The sequence below is a fragment of the Macaca fascicularis genome, chromosome 6 (assembly GCF_037993035.2).
Source record: "Macaca fascicularis isolate 582-1 chromosome 6, T2T-MFA8v1.1".
In the NCBI taxonomy this organism is placed as follows: domain Eukaryota; kingdom Metazoa; phylum Chordata; class Mammalia; order Primates; family Cercopithecidae; genus Macaca; species Macaca fascicularis.
In genome coordinates this window covers 141,139,124-141,160,524 of record NC_088380.1, presented here as the reverse complement: position 1 = coordinate 141,160,524, position 21,401 = coordinate 141,139,124, and the positions used below count along the sequence as shown (strand labels likewise).

Genomic DNA, 21,401 nt, shown 5'->3' with positions numbered 1-21,401 from the left:
TGTGATCTGTTGTGGTGTGGAAAAGAAAAAATTTTTGAGGCCGGGCGCGGTGGCTCAAGCCTATAATCCCAGCACTTTGGGAGGCCGAGACGGGCGTATCACGAGGTCAGGAGATCGAGACCATCCTGGCTAACACGGTGAAAACCTGTCTCTACTAAAAAAATACAAAAAACTAGCCGGGCGAGGTGGCGGGCGCCTGTAGTCCCAGCTACACAGGAGGCTGAGGCAGGAGAATGGCATAAACCCGGGAGGCGGAGCTTGCAGTGAGCTGAGATCGGGCCACTGCACTCCAGCCTGGGCGGCAGAGCGAGACTCCGTCTCAAAAAAAAAAAAAAAAATTTTTTGAAAAGGAAAAAAAAGCATATGTGAAAACCTGCATATATCCTTTGATCTGGCAGTTCTACTCCTATTTACCCAAGAGAAATGAGAAAATATATTTACCAAAAACCTTGTACAAAAATGTTTATACTAGCTTTATTTGTTGGTGGTGAGTTGGGTTTTGTTTTGTTTTGTTTTTGAGTCAGAGTCTCACTTGGTAGCCCAGACTGGAGCACAATGGCACAATCACGGCTCACTGCAGCCTGGACCTCCCAGGTTCAAGTGATCTTCCCACCTCAACCTCCCAAGTAGCTGGAACTACAGGCACATGCTACCACATCTGGCTAATTTTTAAATTTTTTTGTAGAGATAGGGTTTCACCATGTTGCTTAGGCTGGTCTTGAACTCCTGGGCTCAAGCGATCCACCCACCCAGCCTCCCAAAGTGCTGGGATTACAAGTGTGAGCCACCATGCCCAGTCTATACAAATTTTATTTGTAATAGCCAAAAACTGGAAATACCTCAAATGTCCATCAGAAAAGGAATGGATAAATAATGGAATGCTACTTAGCAAAAAGATGAATAAACCACTGATACATTCAGTCATATTATGCTACGTGGCTGAAGCCGGTCATAAAAAGTTATCTACTGTGTGATACCATTTATATGAAATTCTAGAACAGACAAAACTAACCTGTGGTAATGGAATTCAGATCAGTGGTTGCTTCTGGAGATGAAAATGGGGATTGACTGCGAAGGGGCAAGAGGAGACTTTCTGGGATGTTAACAGTGTTCTGTATCTTAAATAGTCAAATTCAGACTTCTTTTATAAAGCAGAAAGTATCTTGGGAATTATTACCATAGAGGTGGTTTGCCAACCACATCTAAGCATTATCTTTTCCTTATGAACAGTGACTTTGAATATAGATTGTATTAAATATTTTATTCATTTGGCAATCTACACATATAATTTTTTTTTTTTGAGACAAAGTCTCGCTCTTGTCCCCCAGGCTGGAGTGCAATGGCGCAATCTGGGCTCACTGCACCCTCCGCCTCCCGGGTTCAAGCGATTCTCCTACCTCAGCCTCCCGAGTAGCTGGGATTACAGGCGCCTACCAACACTCCCGGCTAATTTTTGTATTTTTAGTAGAGACGGGATTTCACCATGTTGGCCAGGATGGTCTCAAACTCCTCACCTCAAGTGATCCACCTACCTCGGCCTCCCCAAGTGCCAGGATTACAGGCGTGAGCCACCTCGCCCAGCCCAGAATTTCTTTTTATTTTAAGACAGAGTCTCTCTGTTGCCCAGGCTGGAGTGCAATGGTGCAATCTCGGCTTACTGCAGCCTCCATCTCCTGGGTTCAAGTGATTCTCCTCCCTCAGCCTCCTAAGTAGCTGGGATTACAGGCACCTGCCACCATGCCTGGCTAATTTTTGTATTTTTAGTAGAGTCAGGGTTTCACCATGTTGCCAACGGTGGTCTGGAACTCCTGACCTCAAGTGATCCACTTGCCTCAGCCTCCCAAAGTGCTGGGATTACAGGCGTGAGCCACCACACCCAGCCCAGAATTTCTTTTTCTTTTTTTTTTGAGACGGAGTCTCACTCTGTTGTCCAGGCTGGAGTGCAGTGGCGCAATCTCGGCTCACTGCCAGCTCCACCTCCCAGGTTCACGCCGTTCTCCTGCCTCAGGATCCCGAGTAGCTGGGACTACAGGTGCCTGCCACCACGCCCAGCTATTTTTTTGTATTTTTTTTTTTTGGTAGAGATGGGGTTTCACCATGTTAGCCAGGATGGCCTCAATCTCCTGACCTCGTTATCCGCCCACCTCGGCCCCCCAAAGTGCTGGGATTACAATCATGAGCCAATGCGCCCGGCCCCCAGAATTTCTTTTTTTTTTTTTTTTTTTGAGACGGAGTCTCGCTCTGTAGCCCAGGCTGGAGTGCAGTGGCCGGATCTCAGCTCACTGCAAGCTCCGCCTCCCGGGTTCACGCCATTCTCCTGCCTCAGCCTCCCGAGTAGCTGGGACTACAGGCGCTGCCACCTCACCTGGCTATTTTTTGTATTTCTTAGTAGAGACGGGGTTTCACCGTGTTAGCCAGAATGGTCTGGATCTCCTGACCTCGTGATCCGCCCATCTCGGCCTCCCAAAGTGCTGGGATTACAGGCTTGAGCCACCGCGCCCGGCCCAGAATTTCTTAACAAGATAAAATACTCTGGGCTAAAGTAGCTACACTAACACTTACGTTGTCATTATGGGGCACTTGAGCTTTTGGCCATAAGAGAGTACTGGGTCTGGAATTACCCTCCCACTGTACACAATTAGAAAACTGGACAAAAAAAGATGCTACAACTGTTTTCAGACATTGGGCAACAGCTAGCCCAGGACTGTGATTCCTGAGAGAAAGGAAACAACTCTATTTTAGTTTTATGCCAAGAGGTAATTTTCAGACCATGGTGCAAAGAGAGGATGCCCAAACATAGTCCAATAGTCTTGCTGAGTTGAGGAGATGTAGACCAGAATTTGGAGAGGCCAACAGGACTAGAATATTTTTGCTAGGACAGAGAGGAGGGAGTACCAGAGAGGAGGGACCTCTAGAGAGAAAGGACTCTAGAAATTTACATAGCCAAATACCAATCTGTGTATGCAGTGGGTAAAACTCCAAAAGCCTAGTCAAAGAACAATTATATGTTGGCCAGATAATTACTAGAGCTCTCATGGGGCTAGGAATCATTGTTGTTTAATCCCATTTAGCCTTCTAACAAATCTTAAAAACTGATCTGCAAGCAAGTGAACTGTCAGAACAAAGTTCAACCTTCTTCAAAGGACTACAACAAAATCCAGCACTCAATATGAAATTACTAGACATGCAAAGTAACAGGAAAGTGTGATTCAGTCAGTAGAAACAGACACAAGTGTGACAAAGATGATGGAATTAGCAGATGAAGACATTAAGACAATCGTTATGAATGTCCTCAAGGACTTAAAGGAAAATACAAACATGAGGAAAGAAATGGAAGATATAAAATGGAATCAAATGAAACTTCTAGAAATGAAAAATACAGTATTTGAAATGAAACTTTCTTTTCTTTTCCTTCGAGACAGGGTCTCCCTGTGTTGCCCAGGCTGGTCTCGAGCTCCTGGGCTCAAGTGATTCTCCCACCTTGGCCTCCCAAAGTCTGGGATTATAGGCATGAGCTACCATGTCCAGCCTGAAATGAAAATTTCACTGGATAAGATTAATAGTAAATTAGATAGTGCCAGTACTGCAAAAGGAAAGACCACTAAACTTAACTCAATGCAATAGAAACTATCCAAAATGAAGCACAGAGAGAAAAGTGACAGAAAGCAAAATAAACAGAGCCTCGATGACCAGTGGGACAACATCAGGCAGTCTAACAAACCTGCAACTAAAGTCCCAGAAGTGGAATGGAGGAGGAAGAAAGATAGTTATGGAAATAATGGCCACAATTTTTTATGATAATTGTTTTTGTTATTAAAGACTGTCTTATGTCAGTCATGAGAAAATTATTTCACCTGTATCATTTAAGATGAATTATATGAACAGTTATTAGATTGGAACAGTTACTTGAATTCATAGCAAATAACTGTCTGAATAGATTAACATTTTCAGCAGGAAGAATAGAGAAGGAAAAATAAATGTTGGATTTGTGGTGAGTAGAATACCAGAACTGAATATTACAATTAGTTGTTATATTGTCAGTATGAATTGGTGTATATCTAATTACAAAAAAGGTATTATTGTACCAGTTCCTAAATGTTTGATTTGACCTTATTTACCATAAAAGTAAATCAAACATTAAGTAGTCATATAAGCTATTGTTAGAAATGCTTGTTCCCTGGTGCTGTAAAGAAATAGCACTTAAACGTAAATTTAATTTTCTCAGCAAGGCCATTTTTGCTTTCTGCAGAAAGGGTACACTCGCCAGCAATTTTGCCACAAGAGTACACCGAACAAAGGAGACAGGGTCATTTATAATGTGATGCGTCCACCCTGCTGCTGTGTCCGGTTTCCATTGGCCGGAATGGGACCTCACATTCTGTGTTTGTCCTGATTGGCTAGCAACTTAGAACTTTTTAAAAGAGGCAGAGGAGAACAAAGGAAGGAGGAAGTAACTTGTGGTATGCTGAGAAAGGTAAAAACACCTTCAAATAAGGAAGAGGAACAGGCTATGACCTAATGCTTGCTTGGACCAGTATAAGTATGTCAGGACAAATATTTAGGCTAAATTGTGGGAGCTAAGAACATAAAGTACATTAATTTCTTTATTACGGCTGGCAGATATTTAAGAATGTTAGCATGGGTCTTTGAATAAATTTTGCTTCTAAGAGAAGTTACTATTTATTCCTAATTAGATGGGGAGGAAAGTCTTTGAAGAGTAACCTCTACTTTTAGCATTATTAATGGGTTTCTGATTTTCATGTTGTAAAAATATTTTAAAATCTTATTTAGCTTCAGAAGAACTGACCATTGCTGGCATGACGTTTACAACTTTTGATCTGGGTGGACATGTTCAAGGTAAGATTCTTTTTTTTTTTTTTTTTTTTTGAGACAGGGTCTCTCACTCTGTCTCCTGGGCTGGAGTGCAGTGGTGCAATCTCAGCTCACTGCAACCTCTGCCTCCTGGGTTCAAGTAATCCTCATGCCTCAGCCTCCCCAACAGCTGGGATTACAGGCATGTGCCACCGCGCCCGGCTAATTTTTGTATTTTTAGTAGAGATGGGGTTTCGCCATGTTCAAGGTAAGATTCTCTTACTCTTACAGTCACTTTGTTTTATTTTAACTTAACAAAAATGTGGCCATTAGTTCTAGTGCATGAAATCTCATTCTAGTCACGCAAGGCCAGAGTAGATTTAAAATTTAGGGATTATTACTCCCCAATAAATGCTTTAAAAGCAAAGGGTGATTTTCATGATACTTCTGGCCACTTCAAATCGGAATTGCTTTTGGTGGTAAAGTGTATGAGTAAAATTAACTTCCATTCTCTCTACTTCAATCTACCTCTCACTGTCATAATCATGTTATGAACATGTTACTGCTCTGTAAAACAAACAAACAAAACAAAACAAAAAAACCTTCAGTGGCTAACTCATTACCAACAAAATAAAGGCCAAACTCATTAACCTGGCGTTCAGGATCTCTATGATCTGTTCCCAGTTTACTTTTCTGGGCTTTTAAAAATTATTTTATAGAGACAGGGTCTCACTCACTGTGTTGCCCAGGCTTGTCTCCAACTCCTGGGCTCAAGCAATCCTCCCACCTCAGCCTCCCAAAAGTTGGGATTATAGGTGTGAGCCACCACACCTGGCCTACTTTTCTGGTCTTTATTTCCCACTATTCCCCTTCCCATTCTTTTTACTTCAACCAAATCAGACCTTCTTGGTGTTTTCCTATCTCCGTGCTTTTGTTCATGCCATCCCCATCCACACATGAGTAACCCCTTCAGGCCCCAGCATATGCCCTGCTACCTCCCTTGGGAAGCCATTCTCAGTTGGAGTTCTCTCAGCTGTACTTCATAGCACTTAGTATATTTGTGTACATGTCTGCAACAAGTTTGGAAAGACTGCCTTATCTCCTATATTAAACTTGTGGGGACTAAAATCCTGTTTTGTTTTGTTTTTTTTTAATTAAAAAATTTTTTTGTAGAGATGGGGTCTCACAATCTTGCCCAGACTGATTTTGAAGTCCTGGCCTCAAGCAGTCCTCCTGCCTCAATTTCCCAAAGTGCTGGGATTACAGGTGTGAGCCACCACACCTGGCCTGTTCATTTTTTATATCCCCAAAAGTATGTGGCAACATCTACCTCATAGTAAGTCATAACTAATGAATATTACCGAGTTGGTGGGCATTCTAAAGACCTGATACAACATATAGTTGAAAAGATTGTAAATGGTTCTGACTAGTGAAAGCACATTTGAGAGATGTAATTGTCTGGCATATACACAAAATAATTTCTGGAATATGATTATTAGAATTGGAATCTAATGGAATTTGTCTGAGACTTCATTTCTATATTGTTTTCAAGACATGTCATAATGGCTGGGTGTGGGGTCTCAAGCCTATAATCCCAGCGCTTTGAGAGGCTGAGGTTGGGAGGATCACTTGAAGCCAGGAGTTCGAGACCAGCCATGCGACATAACAAGACCCTGTCTCTACACAGAATTTAAAAAATTAATGGGGCATAGCGATAGACACTGATAGTCCTACCTACTCAGGAGGCTGAGATGGGAATATGGCTTGAGCTCAAGAGTCTGAGGCTACAGTGAACTAGCCTGGATGACAGAGCAAGACCCTGTCTCTTAAAAAAAAAAAAAAAGATATGTCATACAACTCAAGTCAGTGAAGAAAGTTACATTGTGGAAAAAACTACTCTTATGATTTCATAGACTTTAGTTAATTATTAACATTTGAGCTTCTTTTCTGTTATGAGTAAAACAGTTTTTATTTTTTTTTTTTTAATTTACTTATTTTTTTGAGACAGAGTCTGGCTCTGACTCCCAGGCTGGAGTGCAGTGGCATGATCTTGGCTTACTGCAACCTCTGCCTCCTAGGCGCCATCCTCCCACCTCAGCCTCCCAAGTAGCTGGGCAGGCACACACCACCACATTTTCTAATTTTTTTTGAGACGGAGTCTGTCACCCAGACTGGAGTGCAATGGTGGGATCTCAGCTCACTGCAACCTCCACCTCCCGGTTTCAAGTGATTCTCCTACCTCAGCGTGGGACTACAGGTGCCCGCCACCAAGCCCGGCTAAATTTTTGTAATTTTAGTAGAGACGGGGTTTCGCCATGTTGGCCAGGCTGGTCTCCAACTCCTGACCTCAGGTGATCCACCTGCCTCGGCCTCCCAAAGTGCTGGGATTACAGGCATGAGCCACTGCATCCAGCTTGGCTAATTTTTTGTGTTTTTTTGTAGAGATGAGGTTTCACTATGTTGTCCAGGCTGGTCTCGAACTCCTGAGCTCAAGCAATCCACCTGCCTTGGCCTTCCAAAGTGCTGGGGTTACAGGTGTGAGCCACCACACCCAGCCTTATTATTTTAACAAGCTTGTACCTGATATTACTTTCCTTCTGTCACTCATTCTAAATTTATCACTGGCCAAAAAAAAAATCTGATAACTAGAAATGTCAAAAAATGAACACTGCATATATATGTAACATAAATACACACATTTTTATGTATATATAATTACACATATATGTAGTTTTTTTTTACTGCTTATATTTTAGATTTATATAGTAACGGTCCTCCAATGAACTTAATGTGTATCATTTTGTTTTTATTTTTATTTTAAATATTCTACTTCTTACATATTGTAGTTGGAAGAGACTAAAGTATTTGACTTGGCCACAATCAAGGAAAACCTGAAATTTCCTCTTTGTTATTCTCAGAAGAATTTGGCACCATTATATTCAAGTTAAAAGATTAACTTGAATGTATTGTGAAGTACCAGCAGCTAAGGGATTACCGCACTTGATATCTTCTTGGACTCTTTGCTTAAACCATCTGCTGGGTTTGACCAACAAATAAACTCTAACTCCTGGTTGTTTTTGTTAGCTCGAAGAGTGTGGAAAAACTATCTTCCTGCTATCAATGGCATTGTATTTCTGGTGGATTGTGCAGACCATGAAAGGCTGTTAGAGTCAAAAGAAGAACTTGATGTAAGTTAAATAATTGAAACTAAATATAGTCAAATCACTCTGGTAAGCCTGCAGAAGTAGGTTGGAGATGTAGGTATCAGAGTGCAGCTTTTCTGCAGTCTCTGATGAAACTCTTGGCAATTTGTTGAGCTCAGTGATTGCTTTAAGTAGTGATAGAATGCAGAGGCAGTAACTGAGTAATTGTAGCTATTGCGGAAGTACTAACACAGACATCCTTTATGAAGACTTAAGAAGCTCACCCTGTACAGAATGTACCCTTTTAGTATATTTCATGTCTGCTATATTCCTGGAGTGGGTTGATCTTGAGTCCCTGGTCATGCTAGGATGCTATTTCTTAAGCCACAACCTGGAAATGATAGGACTTGCCATCTTTGACACTACTCCCAGGAGTGAGCAGAGGCATATGTAGCTACCTCCCCTCCAGTATCCCAGGTCAGATACTTTGTAAAGGGGCCCAACAGCAGCAGGCAAGGTCAGCACCAGATCTGGGGCCACAGAGTAAGCAGGTCCATGATTTGGTTGAAAGTTGATCTACCATGGCTCTGCCTAGAGCAGGCAAACAAATACTTGTACATGTGGAAAAGGCCAGGTAGGTTCTATGGTTGCGAAACAAGGAAAGAGAATGCCTGAGTTCCTACTTTGTTCCAGAGACTGTGCATATTACTTCATTTAATTCTCAACTTCATAGGGTGGATGCTACTGTTCCTAATTCTCTCTGGAGCTTCAGTCAGGCTAACTTGCCCAAAGTCACATCTCAGAAGCAGCAGAACCAGAAGTGAAACCAGATCTGTCCACCTCTAAGGTGCTGGCTCTGTACACTCTGTGTCACTGCTTTACAGGGTGAGCAGAGTAAACATTCACAGGAAGAGTCGTAGGAAGACAGAAGAATTGAGCTTATGGTTTCATTGAGGTCAATTTAAAATGTGGGGAAAGTTTGACAAAGAAAGTTGGTATGACATGATATGGTAGAGAATGAGTCCTTTACTGTTTTATCATATCAAAATAAGCTCTTCGGATGGTTTCATATCAACTCTTGTTTTGTATTGTTTTGTTTTTTTTAGTCACTAATGACAGATGAAACCATTGCTAATGTGCCTATACTGATTCTTGGGAATAAGATCGACAGACCTGAAGCCATCAGTGAAGAGAGGTTGCGAGAGATGTTTGGTTTATATGGTCAGACAACAGGAAAGGTAAAAAAAAAAATTATGATGGGTGTGTTTAATTCTACAGTACGAATGTCTTCTTAAATTACTATTGTCGAACTATACAAGCCCATTATCTTTTTTTTTTCTTAAACCGTCATTTATACATGTGGGTCTTTTTGATGTCTTCATCTCTTTCTGCCATGGAATGAAACCTTTTCTTGGTGACAACAAAAATGTCAAGAATCAGTTATGCCTAACGCTTGTGCTTATGGGAAACTAAATTAAAGCTTTCAAAGTTATTCATCATACATTTTCAGAATTAGCCACCAAACGATATATTTCAGTGTTTAAATATACCAGTAGTGTGTTTAGGCCCTGAGTTTACCAGAGAATAATAAGACATAAACTTGGTTATGGGAATATTTTAGGATTTTCTGAGCATATACTTTATAATAAGCTTTAAGACGGATTGTTTTGGTATTCACTTTTCCTAGGATTTATTTTGGGGAAAACATCAGCATTGAAAAAATCCAGATAAACAATGGAAGAACCTCTGAGGCTTACAGAATTTTCTTAGTTTACATATACTATTTCAGGGTGGAGAAAGACTGCAGCATATAGCAGGAGGCTCTTAAGTTAGACAAAGTAGACTTTAGTCTGTTTTCTGTCTTTTTCATAAATTAGCTCGACATTAATTTTAGGAAATGCCTTGTTTGGTCGTAAACCTTCTCAGGGAATGTTTGTCTTTAATATTAGTGCAGCCAGTTCGGATTTTTTTCTAAGTCAGATTTTTTTTATTCTTGGGTATCTTGCAAGCTAACCTCTTTCCCACTGAGTGGCCATCCTGTCCTAAGGTAGAGTGAGAGAAGGAGGCTTCTTGTGTGTTCATGGGGCTTGGATGCCAAGCAGCCATGACTTTATCACAGTCATGGATTTATCACAGCCATTCTTTGTTCTAAAGTAGAACCTATAATTCTGCTGGGATGTGGGGCTTTATTAATTTCATAAAATTCCAACAAAATGTCTCTCTTCTATTCTAGGGGAGTGTATCTCTGAAAGAACTGAATGCCCGACCCTTAGAAGTTTTCATGTGTAGTGTGCTCAAAAGACAAGGTTACGGAGAAGGCTTCCGCTGGATGGCACAGTACATTGATTAACACACACCCACGTTGGTTCCGCGTGTCAACGTTCAGGCTTACTCAGAGATTTGATTGCTCAACATGCATAACTTGAATTCAATAGACTTTTGCTGGTTATAAAACAGATGTTTTTTAGATTATTAATGTTATATCAACTTAATTTGAGTGAGAATTGAAAACTGATTCAAGTAAGTTTGAATATCACGATGTTAGCTTTCTAATTCCATAAAAGTAATTGGTTTTTACAGTTTATAATCTGACATCACCCCAGCGCCATTTGTAAAGAGCAACTTTCCAGCAGTACATTTGAAGCACTTTTTAACAAGATGAAACTATAAATATAAACCATATTTAAAAGCTCATCATGTTAAATTTTTTATGTACTTTTTTGGAACTAGTTTTTAAATTTTAGATTATATGTCCACCTATCTTAAGTGTACAGTTAATAATTAGCTTATTCAATGATTGCATGATGCCTTACAGTTTTCAATAACATTTTTTCTTATGCAAACGTCATGCAATAAAACAAACTCTAATGTTTGGCATCCTTGTTGGGCAAATGTTTCATTTAAAGGTGTCTTATCTAGCTAGTATACTCTGAAAATTTGAGTATTTAATATTAGGCATATGAGGTGGTTGTTGGGAAAGGAGATTCCTTCAGAATATTTAGAATAGCATTTAAGCCTCTCAAGGCTTATGTATTTACCATGAGATGGTTGTGGTCAGTTGCACCTGATACCATGTATCCCTGAATCATGTGTATTTTTATTAGTAATGCTGCCACTACCATTGCTGATGGGGTCTGTGTCCTAGTCCCTGTGGGATTGGCTTTCTGAAGAAAAGCGCATTTATGGTACACAAGGTTGATTCTCAGTTTGGTAGGCTCTGTAGTTCCATCCCAGCTGTCTAATTCTGAAGTGCTGCAATCTTATTGGTGCACAATGGGGTAATCTGTGCCTCTTCCCCAAAAGCAATGACAGGCGCCACTCTCTCCACATTTAGATATATTCCCAGTCTCTTTACATTTAACGGTACTCCCTGGAGCAAGCAATAAGTAGGACCTTGTGTGCAGTTTCATTGTAGAGACATGTATATCTGAGGAATAAAACAGCTTGTTTTGTGTCAGTCTGAGATATGTGGAGATTTTGTTCCTATCCTATAGCTCTTTTGTACTCTTTGGCATATTTTATATCCTGGTAGAAGAAAACAAGTGCTTGTTTCCAATTTTCTTTTTTTCTTATTTGCTCTCAGGTAGTTCTCACTTCATACAACAAAGACTTTTTGTTTGTTTGGCTTTTTGTTGTTGTTGTTCTGTTTCATTTTGTTTTAGAGACGGGGTTTCACCATGTTGGCCAGGCTGGTCTCAAACTCCCGACCTCAAGTAATCTGCCTGCCTTGGCCTCCCAAAGTGCTGGGATTACAGGCGTGAGCTACCATGCCTGACCTAACTTTTGTTTTTAGATATTATGCTTGCCATGTGATAGGGCCTGCAAGCCTCATTGCTAGGCTTACTAAGAAAATTTTAGTTTTTCAAAAGCTTTATAATTTCTTAAGAAATTGAATTTTTTAATATTCCCATCATTAGTAATATAAAATGAAAGGTAAGTGCCAAAAATGTATTTTTAAAGACCCTCAAGTTTAAGATTTATCTTGATTATAAGCCACGTTTTATAGTATATTTAACCAATTCCATCAAGAATAATTTTAATATCAAAAATTAGTGATTTCTGTAGCCATTGTCCATGTCAGAGTTACAGTCCTTTTTGTCATCGATAATACAACCTATGAAGCAGATAAGGATTGAGGAATATGACTGGAAGGAACTACTATTTAGCTAAGGGGACAAGGTCACTTCTTAAGATGACGTTTGGTTTCAGTAATCTGACTATTCTGTTTCACTTTCATCTTCTTTCTAAATGAAAATAAAAGTGCTCCCTCTCTTCCTAGAAACATCAGTAGCACTACGGGAAAAGTAGAACATGACATTGCAGCCTATTGATTTCTTCTTCCAGATAGATTTAAAGTACTCCTTAAGTTCTGACTAAATAGAACTAAGTCTTATTAAAAATAACTGTCTCCTGTTTGTGTTATCTGTCTTTAGTACCTTCGGGGACCTGCCTTTCTTCAAGTATTTCCTAGAGTATCTGTTGTGATACTGAAGAAGTTAATTATTTGTGTTGTAAATTGGCATAAAGGAAAAAAACATACTGGTTTCTCTAGCCAGGAAAAATGCTTTCTGGTATAATATATCTCGCTCCAGAACCCTCATTCTAATTGTAGCACTAGGATCAAAGAAACAAAGTCACTTTGTGGACCACAGCTAAACTGTGGGTATTTTCCCAAAGATATAAGATTTTTATGGCCCGAGCCTCTAGAAAGGAAGCCATGTTTAGCAGCAACCAGCTTTCCTCCCAGCTTTAGGGGGCAGAGTTCCTGAGCCAGAGGACTTACTGTCCAGCTCTGAGAACCTCTCCAGAGTATATGCACTGGGTACTGCTCTTTTTCAAGAGAACCAAAGTAAGAGGATGGCAAGAAACAGTAGAAGCACAGAGGAAAGACAGCTCTGCATGTGCCTGTGTGAACATGTGCATCCATGGAGTATTTTCCAGGTAAATACTGGTACTGGGGACATAGGCTAATTGTGTGTCCCACACTGTAAGATGTTAGGGTGTAGTTAACACTGTGGTATACATCCAAATCAGGCACTGTCCAAAATATTTTTTAAAATCTGAAGTCTGAAATGTAAAAATATAAGGTCTCAAACCACTTTTACACTTTTAAAGAGATTCTTATCCCACACCTGTTTTACTGACTGCTGTTAATTACACTTTTGGATCAAGCTGGTTAAATTGATAGATTTCAGTTTATCTCAGTGAATTTTTAGAATGGAGATTATGGCATTTTTTAATTGGAGAACAGACATTTCTCTTATTCTCCAGTGAATAAGAAAATTATTCACTGTTGGTTTAAACCAGTATCTTTGTATGAGTGCCAAAGATATATGAACACAGATACTGCCTGTGTAGACCTAAATTTTAGTTTTGTGTACCTGGATCCATATACAAATTTTTTGTGGTTTATAGCATAAAAGCAGAACATTGTTTCTTTTCTTAGTTTTCAACCAGCTCTTTTTTCTTTTTTTTTTTTTTTGAGACGGAGTCTTGCTTTGTTGCCCAGGCTAGAGTGCAGTGGCACGATCTCAGCTTACTGCAACCTCTACCTCCTGGGTTCAAGTGATTCTCCTGCCTCATCCTCCCAAGTAGCTGGGACTACAGGCGCACACCACCATGCCCAGCTAATTTTTGTATTTTTAGTAGAGATGGGGTTTTACTATGTTGGCCAGGCTTAGGTGGGCAGATCTCGAACTCCTAACCTCGTGATCTACCCACCTAAGCCTCCCAGGGTGCTGGGATTACAGGCGTGAGCCACCATGCCCAGCCAATTTTCAACTGGCTCATACTTCTTTATAGTGCTTTCCAGCACATAAACTACATATAAATCATTAAAATAGGGTGATAACTGTGATAATAGTGTTTCTTGCCTTCTAGAAAATTATTTTATTAACTACATTCAAAACCCAGCATTTCATATGTTCCATCATTAGAAACAGATAGTTCTAGTTAACATAATTGGAGAGTTTCAGGAGAAAGGTTTACATTTTCTGAAACTGTATTTGGTAAGTGACTCAATGTGGTATTTCAGTCTTGTTAGTCACTTAAATGACTGAAGTTTGCAAGGATTTATTGCCAAGTAAAATTTGACCAGAGTGCACTGAGAATAGCTACATAAAGGGAAATCTCTCAAAATTCCTTCTGTTCATTTAATTTGGAGCATATTGTTTAAATCATTTTAAACATATGTAAAAAGTTGGTGAAGCATCAAAAAATCTTCAAGAAACAATTAAAAAATAGAAATTAGCAAACAAGTTTCTTAATGCAAAATTAATAGGGAATAAAAGGTAGCCTGTATTAAAAGCCAGAGGCTTTGCTATAAATACAAGAGTTGAGGAAAACAGTGTGCTTCAATTAAGGACTAAATTATCAAAACTGCATGTTTGTTTGTTTGTTTTTGGAGACGAAGTCTCACTCTGTTGCCCAGGCTGGAGTACAGTGGTGCGATTTTGGCTTACTGCAACCTCTGCCTCCTGGGTTCAAGCGATTCTCGTGCCTCACCATCCTGAGTAGCTGGGACTACAGGTGCACCCCACATGCCCAGTTAATTTTTGTATTTTTAGTAGAGACAGGGTTTCATCATTCGGCCAGGCTGGTCTTGAGCTCCTGACCTCAAGTGATCCACCCGCCTCGGCCTCCCAAAGTGCTGGGATTATACGCAGGAGCCACTGTGCCCAGGCTAAAACTACATGTTGATGCTTCTGGTCATTTCCATTATTATCCTTCTTTTGAAATTCAAGTTAGTGCTTTTTAACCAAATAAAAGAACCAGCTCTTGGGATATGTGACTCTGCCTCTGTGTAAAGTGACTGGAATTTTATTAAAACCATGTTTCCACTTCTGAACCCTATAACCATTCCCCTCACAAATTCCCACCCAACACCTGGATTTTAAAGATCCTCTAGTGTCAAGGGAAGCTACAGAGTCTATTAAAGATGCAGTTCTGAACCAATTAATTTTTGTCCTTATAATTTAGAGCATTAAATAGCTAATATATTTAATGGCACTAATTGTTGTTCACGGCTTTCATCATACTTTTAAACAGAATCCAAAGTAATCAAAGGAAAGTAAGTGAAGCTATCCAAAGCCAACTTTGTTTCAGGTGTGTCCCCTGCCCCAAATAGATTTTAGGGCAGAAATAGGAAACTGAGTTTAAAAGCTGCACTGGAGTAGATGGATTCTTCAGCATACTTTTTTTTTTTTTTCTTTTTTTTTGAGATGGAGTCTCACTTTGTCGCCCAGGCTGGAGTGCAGCGGTGTGATTTCCACTCACTGCAACCTCCACCTCCCAGCTTCAAGTGATTCTTCCGCCTCAGCCTCCCAAGTAGCTGGGATTACAGCATCCACCACCACAGCTGGCTAATTTTTGTATTTTTAGTAGAGACGGGGTTTCACCATGTTGTCCAGGCTTGTCGAACTTCTGACCTCACGTGATCTGCCTGCCTCAGCCTCCCAAAGTGCTAGGATTACAGGTGTGAACCACTGCACCTGGTCAGCATGCATTTTAAATAGTGGCTTAGATTTAGTTTTAAATATTTTGGGGTGAAAGGCAGGAACAGTTCCATTTTTGACATACAGGTTTTCTTTGGGATTGTTTTCAAGTATAGATTCACGTCAGAATGGCTAACTTAACATGGGTTTCTATATTCCCTGGTGTTGCTCCTAACCTGAACTCATAATCAGTTGCCATACTGAGGCAAGAGCACTCAGGATAAATGTAGTCAAGTTAATTTAAAAGTGATAAAAGTGTTTTTCCATGGTGAAGCCTTCAGTATTTGGCTGAATGTAAAGTATGTTGAAGTGGTAAATTGATGGTAAGTTGTTAATCACTAACCTTGTTTGCACTTTTGTACACTGCTGCTTGCACTAGGATCTTGGTGTGAATTTTCAACTGTTTCACAGTGTATACAGATTATTAAGGATAATTTATACGAAGATGTTTCTGTTTAACTTTGTGTGTTTTACAACAAAGAGCTATAATAGATGGTTAAACATTTTTGAATTGTGTTTATATGTTATTTTGATTATGTTCTTTTATCTTTTCACCTCCCATGAATTTGAATGTCAGGAAGGGAAAAATAAAATACTAATCTGGTCTTGAAGAACCCTAGTGTCAAGTTCCATTTTTATTATCCAACTATAATTTTCATTTTGTTCATTAGAAATTTCTTGGACTTTGAAAATTACAAAGATTGTAGAACTTTTTCTTAGTGCAAGGATTCTAAGGTACCTTTGCTCAAGTACCAAGGCCTAATTTGTGCGGTAAAACTGAAAACAACTTATGGACAAACTGAAGTAGTACACAATGTGGACTCAGTTGAAATGTGAAAAATAAGACAACCATTTTATCTACATTAAGGTTCTCTAGTATGCACAGAATCTCCTGGAGAGCTTTAAACCACACACACACACACACACACACACACACACACACACACACGCTTAAAAAAATCCTACCAGAGATTGTGATTCAGTAGATCTGGGGGTGGAAGTGGGAGGCAGGAATCTGACTCTTTAACAAGCTTCTCAGTTTTTTTCTTTTCTTTTTTATATACACTCTCTCTTTCTTCTTCCTTCTTTCTCTCTCTCTCTCTCCCTCCTTCTTTCTCTTTCTGTTTTTTTTTTTTTTTTTTTTTTTTGAGATGAAGTTTTGCTCTTGTTGCCCAGGCTGGAGTACAGTGACACGATCTTGGCTTATTGCAACGTCCACTTCCCAGGTTCAAGTGATTCTCCTGCCTCAGCCTCCCGAGTAGCTGAGACTACAGGCACGTGCCGCCACGCCCAGCTAATTTTTGTATTTTTAGCAGAGACGAGGTTTCACCATGTTGGTCAGGATGGTCTCTATCTCTTGACCTCGTGATCCACCCACCTTGGCCTCCCAAAGTGCTAGGATTACAGGTGTGAGCAATCGCATCCGGCCTGTTTTTTTTTTTTTTTTTTTTTTTTTTGAGATGGAGTTTTGCTCTTGTTGCCCAGACTGGACTGCAGTGGCGCAATCTCTGCTCACTGCAACCTCTGCCTCCCAGCTTCAAGTGATTCTCCTGTCTCAGCCTCCTGAGTAGCTGGGATTATAAGCGCGTGCCACCATGCTCAGCTAATTTTTTGTATTTTTGGTAGAGATGGGGTTTCACCATGTTGGCCAGGCTGGTCTTGAACTCCTGACTTCAGGTGATCCACCCACCTCAGCCTCCCAAAGTGCTGGGATTACAGGCATCAGCCACCACACCTGGCCTCAGCTTTTTCTGAAGCTGAAGTCTAAATTTTTCATTTAGGAGAAATATTAATATAACAATATTGCTAATAATAAATGATCCTTAGTCAATCAGTGACACAAAAAAGGGTGTAATGATTTTTGGTAAGGATTATCAAGTTAGAGATTTAAATCCAAATATAAAACCTTCCTATAGCCATCCCTTTAACCTTCCCACTAACAATGTACAGCAATGACAACAAGCTTTGTGCTACCTCTTCAATATAATCCATCACAACTCTATTACAGTTGGGCCTATCAGAATATTTACCTATGGAACCAGGCGCAGTGGCTCATGCCTGTAATCCCAGCACTTTGGGAAGCCGAGGCGGGCAGATCAGCTGAGGTCAGGAGTTCAAGACCAGCCTGACCAACACGGAGAAACCCCATCTCTACTACAAATTCAAAATTAGCCGGGCATGGTGGTGCATGCCTGTAATCCCAGCTACTCGGGAGGCTGAGGCAGGAGAATTGATTGAACCCAGAAGGTGGAGGTTGCAGTGAGCCAAGATTGCGCCATTGCACTCCAGCCTGGGTAAAAATAATATTTACCTATGGACCTTTATGTTATTTGTTGAGTTGAAACTAACAAGTAGAAGCTGGGAGCAATGTCTCATACCTACAGTCCCAGCACTTTGGGAGGCTGAGGCAGGAGGACTGCTTGAGGCCAGGAGTTCAAGATCAGCCTTGGCAACATAGCAAGACCCTGCTTCTATTAAAAAATTAGCTGGGCATAGTGGCACATACCTGTAGTCCTATTCAGAAGCTGAGGTGGAAGGACTGCTTGAGCCCCGGAGTTCGAGGCTGCAGTGAGCCGTGATTGTGCCACTGCACTCTAGCCTGGGCAACACAGTGAGACCTTGTCTCAAAAAAAAGGAAAAAAACTAACAAGTAGATAGAAAGAGTGAATGCACTGAAGGGACCAATGCTTAAAAAAAATCTCTGGGGGCCGGGCGCGGTGGCTCAAGCCTGTAATCCCAGCACTTTGGGAGGCCGAGATGGGCGGATCACAAGGTCAGGAGATCGAGACCATCCTGGCTAAAACGGTGAAACCCCGTCTCTACTAAAAAATACAAAAAACTAGCCGGGTGAGGCGGCGGGCGCCTGTAGTCCCAGCTACTTGGGAGGCTGAGGCAGGAGAATGGCCTGAACCCGGGAGGCGGAGCTTGCAGTGAGCTGAGATCCGGCTACTGCACTCCAGCCTGGGCAACAGAGCAAGACTCCATCTCAAAAAAAAAAAAAAAAAAAAAAAACAACTCTGGGGCCAGGCGCGGTGGCTCACGCCTGTAATCCTAGCACTTTGGGAGGCTGAGGCAGGTGGATCATCTGAAGTCAGGAGTTTGAGACCAGCCTGGCCAACATGGTGAAACCCCATCTCTACTAAAAATACAAAAATTAGCCAGGTGTGGTGGCACGCACCTGTAATCCCAGCTACTCGGGAGGCTGAGGCAGAAGAATCACTCAAACCCCCCCGGGTGGAGGTTGCAGTGAGCCAAGATTGGGCCACTGCACTCCAGCCTGGGTGACAGAGAGAAACTCTATCTCAAAGAAAAAAAAAAGGTCTCTGGGCATCGTGGCTCACACCTGTGATCCTAGCACTTTTGGGAGACCAAGACAGGTGGATCCTTGCTTGAGCCCAAGAGTTTGAGACCAGCCTGGGCAACATAGCAAGGTCTCATCTCTACAAAGAACACAAAAATTAGCTGGGCACAGTAACATGTACCTGTAGTCTTAGCTACTCTGGAGGCTGAGTTGGGAGGATCACTTGGGCCCAGGGAAGTCAAGGCCACAATGAACGGTGATTGTGCCATTGCACTCCAGCCTGGGAGACAGAGTGAGACCCTTTCTCAAAAAAATAATAAAGAAAGAAAAAGAAAAAAGAAAGAACAGAGAAAACGAAAAGAAGGTCCAGTTTATTTAGCTCATTTTATTGAATTTAGATACATACATAATTTCAACCAGACTGTCTGATGTTTGTATCAACTAGACTATCCAACATTTGTAACTAATAGTATACAAGTAATGCAGGTGTCACAGCTCCTAGCAGAATTGAAAGGCACTTTGTTGGGAATAGGGAAAATTCCTAGGAAACAATGGAAATGAAGCCCTCTGGGTGGTGACTGCCATCCTCTTAACTGAAAGGTGGGGACAAAAGTTGAGTAGCCTGTTGATTAAAAACAAAGATTCTAGGGCCGGGCGCGGTGGCTCAAGCCTGTAATCCCAGCACTTTGGGAGGCCGAGGCGGGCGGATCACGAGGTCAGGAGATCGAGACCATCCTGGCTGACACGGTGAAACCCCGTCTCTACTAAAAAATACAAAAAACTAGCCGGGCGAGGTGGCAGGCGCCTGTAGTCCCAGCTACTGGGGAGGCTGAGGCAGGAGAATGGCGTGAACCCGGGAGGCGGAGCCTGCAGTGAGCTGAGATCCGGCCACTGCACTCCAGCCTGGGCGGCAGAGCGAGACTCTGTCTCAAAAAAAAAAAAAAAAAAAAAAAAAAACAAAGATTCTAAAACAAAACAGAGATCCTAAAATAGGCTCTATTTCTGCAGAGTCCCTTACTCACGGTTCAACTGGGGGTTTAGTTAATTGACAAAAGTCAAGGCCTATGTTTATAAAGCCTCTTAATTTATTTAAAATTAGACACCAAGGCTCAATACTTTTCTTGCTACTACTTAGTAAACAAATTAAGTCTTACCTTGGAATGTGGATTTTTATTCTGGGGGCATTATGGAGAACAATTTGAGATTTTTTTTTCCAAGACAGAGTCTCTGTCACCCAGGCTGGACTGCAGCTGCAATCATAGCTAACTGTAGCCTCAACCTCCTGGGGTAAAGGGATCAGCCCACCTCAACCTCCTAAGTAGCTGAGACTACAGGCACACACCACCACATCTGGTTTTATATATATATATATATGTATATATATATATACACACACACACACATATATACACACACACACACATATATCTATTTTTGTTGTTGTTGTTGTTGAGACAGGGTCTCGCTATGTTGCCCAGGCTGGTTTCAAACTCCTAGCCTCAAGCAATCCTCCTGCCTCGGCCTCCCACCCAAAGTGCTAGAATTACAGCATGAGCCATGGCACCTGGCCTAAGATGTGTACTAAGGTCACTGTGACTTCAGTGATGGCAATATGCTACTACAAATAAGCTGATAATGTTATAAAAAGAAACTGAATAGTTTTTTGGCTTGATTGTATTGAAGAGGTTTGGGATAGTGGGTAACAGATTCCTTTAGTCACAAAACTTTGCATGAAGCATGTCATGTGGATGTCATGAGGAAAGATCATTGGAGGTTAGGTAAGGATGGAAGAGAGAGAAGTACTTGCTGGGGGATGGGGGGTGCGTAAAATGGAGAATTTTGTTTCTTGGGGGGGGGTGTGTGTGTGTGTTGTTTTCGTTTTTTTGAGACAGAGTCTCACTCTGTCGCCCAGGCTGTAGTGTAGTGGTGGGATCTCGACTCCCCGTACCTCTGCTTCCCAGGCTCAAGTGATCCTCCTGCCTCAACCTCCTGAGTAGCTGAGACTATAGGCATACACCACCATGCCTGGCTAATTTTTATATTTTTAGTAGAGATGGGGTTTTGTCCTGTTGGCCAGGCTGGTCTTGAACTCCTGACCTTAAGTGATCCACCTGCCTTGGCCTCCCAGAGTGCTGGGATTACAGGTGTGAGCCACTGTGCCCCACCTATTCCCTGGTTTCTTGAGCTGAAAGGAACTTATTTATTCATTTTTTGAGACAGTCTTGCTCTGTCACCTAGGCTGGAGTGCAGTGGTGCAACCTTGGCTTGCTGCATCCTAGGTCCAAGCAATTCTGTGCCTCAGCCTCCCAAGTAGCTGGCACTACGGGCGTGCACCACCACAACTGGCTAATTTTTGAATTTTTTTTTTTTTTAGTAGAGATGGGGTTTCACTATGTTGGCCAAGCTGGTCTCGAACTTCTGACCTCAAGCAATCCACCTGCCTCAGCCTCCCAGAGTGCTGGGATTACAGGTGTGAGCCACCATGCCCAGCCTGTTCCCTGGTTTTTTGAGTTAAAAGGAATTTAATGTGAAATTTGATGGTATTATAGTCTTGTTTCATGTGCGATTAGTAACATCTCAGAAGCTGGAGAGATGGCAAACATTACAAAGTAACAGCACCATTCTTAGGGTTCTCTCCAAGCCCCTGGGTTT

The 21,401-nt window shown here is 41.3% G+C and overlaps 1 protein-coding gene across 2 annotated transcripts in view; it reads left to right on the top strand.

The window, feature by feature from the left end:
- SAR1B (secretion associated Ras related GTPase 1B) overlaps positions 1-16,059 on the top strand; it is a 52,478-nt gene extending 36,419 nt beyond the window's left edge. For both annotated transcript variants that reach the window (XM_073994256.1, XM_005557800.5), the window contains exons 4-7: positions 4,792-4,857; positions 7,897-8,000; positions 9,062-9,193; positions 10,189-16,059. In XM_073994256.1, the coding sequence (XP_073850357.1) occupies positions 4,792-4,857; positions 7,897-8,000; positions 9,062-9,193; positions 10,189-10,305 (419 nt within the window). In that variant the 3' untranslated portion in view covers positions 10,306-16,059. The remainder of the gene's footprint in view (positions 1-4,791; positions 4,858-7,896; positions 8,001-9,061; positions 9,194-10,188) is intronic.
- Positions 16,060-21,401: the final 5,342 nt, after the last annotated feature.